Here is a 7,980-nt window from a genome sequence, read left to right on the forward strand (position 1 = left end):
TGTCTTCTGTTAGGAAGACATGAGTTTTTTTAAATCAACATGTGGTATTGATTTTGTTCAGTTTGAGTTTGTGGAGGATGGAGCTCATTTTTCATCTCATGTTCCTGTTCTAATCCCTAGGGTTTCAAAGGATCCCAGTGAGTTGGAGGTTTTGTGGTGCTTCAAGCTTGCAGATACGTTTGGGTTGTGAAGTTATGGTTGAGAGTTTTGGTGCTCCTATGGATGTTGTTTCTTCTGCGGAGTGTGATGTGATTGATGTGAGTTTTGGTGTTCTTGTAGCTATTGTTTCTTCTCCTCTTGTTGTTGTTCCTAATTTAACCCCTAAAGGTTTGAAGGAACTTTGTATTGCTAAAGTTTTCTTATGGGTGATTCTACTAAGGATAAGGAGGATGGGCTAGATCCAAATTGATGCTCTTGATTCCCTTCTTGCGGAGTCGTCTACTTGGTGTAGGAGCTCACATGTGAGGAAATTTTATGGCAATTGTCCCAATATTGTTACTGTTAGAAGAGGTTTTCTTTGGGTTTGGAAACTAAGAGGCAGGTTGAGGTAATTGTAATGTTGAATGATTTTTTTTTTTCTTTTTCTTTTCAGGCTGACTGCTCTAGGATCCTTCTCGATGATCCCTGTTTTCTATGAATGATTGGCCTTTGTCTTCATAATTGGTCTCCTGGTTTCAATCCAATGGAAGACATATTCAAGTTTCCTATTTGGGTTTGTCTGCCAGGGCTGTCCTTGGAGTATTGGAATGAAAAGATTTTATGATTAATGGCAATTCTTTTGGGCAATATTGTGCTACTGATAAAATCACCAAATTTATGAAGCATTTGTTATTTGCTAGATTGTGTGTTCGTGAAGAAAAAACAGGTGCTCTCCACTCAGATTACCTTATCTTCAAAATTTGGAGATTGGGAGCTGCAAATTGATTATGAAGACTGGTTATTTTCCATTCTTGTTGTAAAGTGGGTCATGCCTCGACTACTTGCTTGAGGAATACAAAACATCCCTTTGTTTGGAAGAAAAAGGATCAAATGGTAGCTTCTATGGAGGATTCATTTACTTCCTTTGAGGAGGTTCAGAAAGAAGATATCAAAGGGAAATCCCTTATAGATTGTTTGATTATGGACAGCTCTTTTAAAGCTTCGGGGTTGGTAGAAGGATCTGCCAATGATCTTATGACTTCTACTCCCCTCAAGTAAATTAGATTTAGGGAGAAGGATCATTGTATTGCAATAAAGAAAAAATCTTTGGAACAATTTTTTAAACCATGTTGACTTTGGGTTGGTTGGTTGGTTTTTGTAAGGTTTTGTGCTTTGTCTTTTGTAGTATCTTAGTTGTTCCTCTTGGCTGTTCTTTGGTGTTTGGCTGTGCTTTATGCTTTATCTTTTTCATTGTACAAGGCTTTGGGCCCTTTCGAAACCCTACTTGCCTAATCAAAAACAGATTTGGGCATGCTAATTTAGAAACACATACTATTTAAAATATGAATAACAAATATTCATAGATTCTAACTTCAAATGCTACATATATCTTCTATTAAATCTGAAAAAAGAACTAGATTGCACTAGCTCAAAACTCAAAAAGCTCTCTTTTTGAGTGGTGTGCCCTAGGTCTTTTTTATAGAACAAGATAACTCTAGGGTTTATGATGATGAATCCCTATCTTAGTGAAGCACCTAGGCTAGGAGACAATGCTCCTTGGGGATGCATCCCCTACCTTTGTACCCTTGTCCCCTATAGCGGTTGTTTTCGGGACAAGTGGATACTTACAAAACATCCCCCCTTCCTCGTACCCTTTTCATGCCAAAAGTAGGCATGTTTCAGAAATGTACTAAAACTTGCAGGGTATATAGGTGACGGCTAGCCATCCCTAGGATGGCTAGGGGATGACTTAATATCCCTTGTCCGTCCCCTACAGCCCAAAAATTGTTAATTTAGAAAAAAATATTTTATAAATTGAAAAAAAAGGACGGGCAGGTCCCCAAGGAACCCCCACCCCTTTAAACAACTAAACTTAATTCACCCACCAAAATAACAAAAAAAGAATAAAACTATCTCATTTTAACAGCAAGAGAAGAGCAACAGTTAAAAGAGGAGAGAACAATTGAAAGAGGAGACTAGGGAATCAAACTCACTACATTAGTGGTAAGTTATTTATCATAAATTTGGCTTTTCTAAAAAATTTTAACACATAGGGAGGGCATTGTGATTTTATTTTTTCTTTTATTTGAAAAACTATTAGTAGTGCAAGTAGTGATAGTGAGGAGGTTGAAGTTCAAATGTAAGAAAGAAGTAGAGCGAGAACTCATAGAAGTATGGCAGCCATTGGGGGTTCTTCATGGAGTAGGAGTGTAGCAAGGCCAGCTAGTACAATTCCATTTGAATGCTATTATGAACTCCTCAAAACCTAGGCTAAAGGCCCATTTAAGCCCAAGAAACCTCTCTTACAATTTGCATCTCTAATTGATAAGGATAAGAAAAAAATTTGAGGGAGTAGAGTATGACTATCCCATTAGTGCAAAAAAGAATATAGGTTTACCTATACAAGAGTATTGTCATCTTTTGTGGATAGGTGGTCAAAGAGTGAAAGTTTGTGAAAAATAACTCCAGCTGACGAGCTGGAGGCAACTAGATTGCATATGGAGGGTGAGGCAAGAAAGAAAAGAATTACATTGAAGAGTTTACAATCTAATGTGTCATTACCTACAGGATCCATGGATGTTGAAATTCAAAAGGGAGAGGGCTCTACTTCTACTAGGGGAAATATGACAACTACTAGTGTGTAGATATGTTTAACATACAATCATGAGATGTGGCTAATTCCTCTATTGCTAAGTTTTTTATGCTAATGCTATACCATTTCATATGGCATGTTCACTATATTTTAAACTAGTGTTCAAATATGTGATATCTGCTGGTCCCTCTTTTGTATCACCTGGAGAATATAAGCTACACACCCACCTTGATAGAGAATATTCCAAAGTGAGTGTGTTGATGAAAGAGATGAGACAGACTTGGATAAGGGATGGGTGGATTGATATCAAACATAAACCTCATCAATATTATTGTGATAAGTTCAGTTGGCTCTTATTTTCTTGTATCTTTTGATTGTTCAGGAAAAAGGAAGGATGTATACTTCCAATTTCAAATCTTGAAAGATGCCTTAGAAGAGGTTGGAGCTTTTAATGTTGTATAGGTTTTGACCAATTCAGCCCATGTGTCAGTTAGTTGGCTTGATGGTGGAGGATGCCTATAAGCACTTTTTTTGGACCCTATAATTTGTTCATGCATTGAACAATACCTTGAAGGACATTGGGAAGATAGACTGGGTGAAGGTAGTGATGTTAGAGCTAGAGATGTGTTTCTCAACCGCAGAGAGGAATTGGACCACATATAACTTCATCCAATCAGTCAAGAGGAACACCCTTACCTCTAGACAACTAGAGAAGTTGGTGGTGCCTTGCGGTTACAAAATCAATAGATCCCTCCATGTTATTGGACTCTAGCCTTACATTGGTATCTTGATCTTGAAGATGCTATGTAGATTGATGACGAGGAGACACGAGGGATTGGTTGGGGTTCCATTCCCTGAGGCAGCTCCTTAAATTGGCAGTGACTTAGACTCGAGCTCCCATTTTGATATAAACCTACCATATACATTTGCTGATTACAAACTGCAATATATTTTCTATGCTTTTGTCATTTAATAATTGAAAGTTGAAATTTGCAGCCTTTGGCATTTTGTTATAATTCTTATACAATATGTATGCACATTGACAATGAAAGCACTTCAATTTTGTTAATTTGTTTGTCAATTCTCATATGAAATCTCAATTTAAGTCTAATGTTATATATTAAGCTTATATAATGTCTATGACGAATGCTTTGTCAATATTATCATATGAATATTTTAGATTTCTTTATATTTTAAAATTTTTTCCTATTTTTTAATAGCTGTTCTGTAAAAAATGGCCAAAAATATCACCCATACTGGAAACACATCCCAATGTTTCTTCCGTCCCCTTCTAGGAATCTTGGGGGAGCATAGCTAGGAGATGATAAATTCTAACCTAATTCTAGAAAAACGAAAGCAGAAAAGTGCTTTGTTCGAAAGTAAGATCAGCTAATTGACAAAACTAGGACCCAAATTAAAAACAAGAAAAGCATATAGTATGCTAAAAAAGATCAGAAGAGAACTGGGCCCAGCCAAAAATAAGCAAAGATAAAAAGCTGAGTGCTGTGCTGAATTTGGTGAGTGTGCCCTGCTGAAGGAGAAACAACTGCCAAGCAACAGGGATAGAAAGCTAATAGTTACATGGGTAAGACCTATAAATGCCACCTTACATAAAAGAGACAATTTATTAAGTTTAATGTTAAAGCCAAGGAAATTTACCTGTACCCAACATCTATCTGGTTGTAGTTCTCAACTCTAATAAATAACCCACTACCAAGGACTTTGATTAATTATGAAGGGCCAAATATGTATGCAGCCTATTTGCAGATGCAATATAACCTGAAATCGATAGATACACACATGGCACTATGCCAGGAAGTGGCCAGGGATGTAATTGAAATGGTATTCAATGGGTATATCTTGTTCCTCTTTTAAAAGGAAGAAATTTCTACTGATTAATTATGTATGCTCCTAGGGGATAACAAAATGAAAACTGCTATGCTTTATAGAGTTACGTCTAAGTTGGACAGAATATGAAGCAAACTTGGTTGGGCAGTGGATGCTCAACTGTAGTAAATAGATTTGAGGGAGTTAATTGTCTTTTGGTCTAGAATATTATTGTATCCTCAGCAAGGCATATTATTTGAAATCTGTAACTTTACAGGAGAGATGAGGTATGACTCCACTTTCAGGTTTTGCAAAATGATATACAGTAGATTTTACACTCCAGTGTGTTATAGGTTATTACATGCTTCACTCCTGCATGTGCCTCTATTGTTTAGTCAAGAATAAATATAAGCACACTTTTTAGACCCCTGGCAAGGATTTCCAAGCTTATTTGATTTTAAAGGTTGCATGGACCATTCTTTTCCATTAACAATTCTCCTTAGTAAATTGCAGGATCCATGCAGAAAAGGAATTTCCAAACTTTGCTGATAGACTACATGTGACACTTGTCATCTTTCCAAACCACATAATTGAAGTTCAAGAGGCCTAGCAGTTAATAGTTGTTGGCCATGATTGTTGGATGATTCAACATGGCATGTTTCTCAAAGCCTTGGCAACATCATCAAGCAATTTCTCCTACCTTATTAATAAATAGCTTATTTGTTTCAAGTTGACTTATTCAATCATTGAGATTGGTTACTCTGCACAAAGTACGCAACAATCCTTGAATTTGATTCTAAATGTCTTGGTCTCACTAACATTCAGAAACGTCCCTTAAACTATATTTGTTGTTAACTTTAGGAATATTATTTGACTAAGTTAAGTTGAACTTCTCATTAAATAACCTGTCAATGGATTTTCTTTTCTTATTTTTATTATTTGAAAATCATAGTACAAGATGCAGATTTTTTTGACTAGAATACTATATTGGTTGACCTATTTTTTGGGGAGGAACCTTTTGCATTTGCATTACTGTTAAATTTTAGAGTTGGGTTATTACAGGAAAAGGAACGTAGATATAAGGAACTTGGAATAAGAGACAAAATTACTCTTACTAGTGGACGATTCCTTCTTGGGAACAAGTAAGCCCTTACTGATTGGCTAATAGCTGTTTAAAACTATGTTTTGTAAGCAATATTCTAGATAGGTCTTGATAAATAAATGTGAATCTTCAATTCAACTTCAGTTGACTGATAATACTTCATATATTGGCTATTTCAGTAAATTGTTAAGATTTTTTTTTTCTGATATACTGACATCAAAATGGTCTTGGCATGGTTACGTTGACCCAGGTATGGCAGAACTTTCATTTTTTTCTACTCCATAGGCCTTCATCTCCTTGTTTTTGCAAGCCTGTACAGAATGTCAGCTCTAAGTTACCAGCGGTGAGATAATAAGCATAATTTTTTCTGTCAATAAGATTATACTATTTTTTCATTATCGATTGACAAAGATAGTCCAATGTTCTTAATTTGTGGATTTATACTCACGTTTTTAGTAAAGATAATATATGTTTTCTGGGGTTTTTTCAGTATTGACAAAAGTGGAGGTTTAAAGTCTGACAATGGTGGTGTAAAAGTCATTAATGTGACAATGCCTCATTCCACTTGAGTTTTGCTATAAGAATGGCAACCGCCAAGTCCTGTAGAGATCTGGCCTGTTAAAAGCAATTATGCTTTAGTGTTTTTTGGTGGCTTGTATAATTCAACATTAGAAGTTTTCTGGTCTGGAAATCTGTAAACAGCTTTGTTTATATTATTAAATGTTTTAAGTAGGAAGCAGTACATGCAGAGTGTAGTGTCACATGAAATGGCTTGCTTTGCTGTAAAACACAGGTATTCTGAATGAATATCTGGAAAGATCAGGTTCAATTTTTTATTTTAAGAACTGCAATTTGTTCTGGGAATTGCTAGTGTATTATAATTCTTTATTATTCATTATTCTTTGTGAATTTTATTTAATATTTTCCCTTGTTTTAGGAGATTCTATTGTGTGCTCGCTTTTTAGGTGTTAAGGAGTTTTCTGTGAGAAAATTAAACTATGACCTAAGGTTCTCAAGTAGGGTGATGAGCCCATAACATGTCAACTTGTAATTTGTTTCGATTATATGCTTGACGTTTAGGTAATTTCTTCCAGGAACTCTAAATTATTTTGTTGAAATATGACATACAATCTACGTAATGCTATGGAACTGCAGAAATGGATGATGAAGCATAATTACCGGGAGGCAGGGACATGTACCAGTACGGCATTTACCATTTAGAAAAAAAGCTGGAGATGGGTACTTCGAGGACCAAAAAAACAAAACTATTTATTTATAATCCGTTTCTAGAAAAATAAATCATACAATGGATATGCAACTTTAAAGGACATAAAATACAAAAATGCTTAAAAATTAAAAACAAATGTTCTAAAATATTGAAGTAGATGTTAACAAAAACAAAGATTAGTTATATTGATATTGGATAAGCATCATCAAGATATAGCAAAATAAATTTTAAATCATAATCGCTTGGAAATGACAGATAGAAACTAGAAAGGGAATGCCATTATTTTAAAAACATGGTATGAGGGTCCTCAGACGAATATATCTTTAATAAATTGATAAAACTTCAATGCATGCACACATCTTAAGCCCTATTATTATTTCTCTTCATACTGTTGCTTTTTTGGAATTTGATAAGAAAATTTTCAACAAAAAAAAAACTTGTAAATTTTTATGCAAACTATAGAAAATTAAAAGTTTATTAATGTATTTTTTAATTATTTTAGCATTTGGGAGCTACAATTCTGCACTTTAGGAGAATGGTTAACCCGAATTAGTATATATGACATATTAGAGAAATCTCTATAGGAAGTTGCCCAATTTTCAAGGGATGCCTCGAGATGTATAGAGAAGCAAATAACTTCATCTGAAATCACCTAATGCTTGGGGATGTCCCCACAAGTCTCCAAGATGGGGAAATGCTTTTGATATAGGGGATGAGTACTAAATGTTAGGGTATGATTCTCTTGGGAGCAATATTACGAACCTTTATCAATGAGAAGCATTAAAAACAATTGAGATTGGTCATAAAGGATTTTTATGTTATTCGTGAAGAATACAATATTCATAAGCAGATTTCTTTGGCCAACATGCTGTCATCTGTGTTCTTAGAATGAAGATTATCTAAAATGTTATTTTTGTCTAGTTAGAGTCGGGGAAGCTCGATTGTTCTAATTGAGTAAAAGAATTATACCAGTTTGTGGATGTCATAAGAAGCTTCAAAATTAATACACCATTAAAATAATTATATTTTAAGAGTTCCGTTGCCTTATTTTGATTTGGTGTCATATAGATATTTCAGGATCTTACAGATAAA

General features: G+C 34.8%; 1 protein-coding gene across 1 annotated transcript in view; it reads left to right on the plus strand.

The window, feature by feature from the left end:
- The window catches only part of LOC131042792 (protein CASP), a 113,965-nt gene extending 107,369 nt beyond the window's left edge, over positions 1-6,596 (plus strand). Inside the window, exons 17-19 of the mRNA XM_057976114.2 lie at positions 5,621-5,700; positions 5,911-6,003; positions 6,151-6,596. Of these exons, the coding sequence (XP_057832097.1) occupies positions 5,621-5,700; positions 5,911-6,003; positions 6,151-6,229 (252 nt within the window). The 3' untranslated portion in view covers positions 6,230-6,596. The remainder of the gene's footprint in view (positions 1-5,620; positions 5,701-5,910; positions 6,004-6,150) is intronic.
- The last annotated feature ends 1,384 nt before the right edge of the window (positions 6,597-7,980 follow it).

The sequence above is a fragment of the Cryptomeria japonica genome, chromosome 10 (genome assembly GCF_030272615.1).
Source record: "Cryptomeria japonica chromosome 10, Sugi_1.0, whole genome shotgun sequence".
In the NCBI taxonomy this organism is placed as follows: domain Eukaryota; kingdom Viridiplantae; phylum Streptophyta; class Pinopsida; order Cupressales; family Cupressaceae; genus Cryptomeria; species Cryptomeria japonica.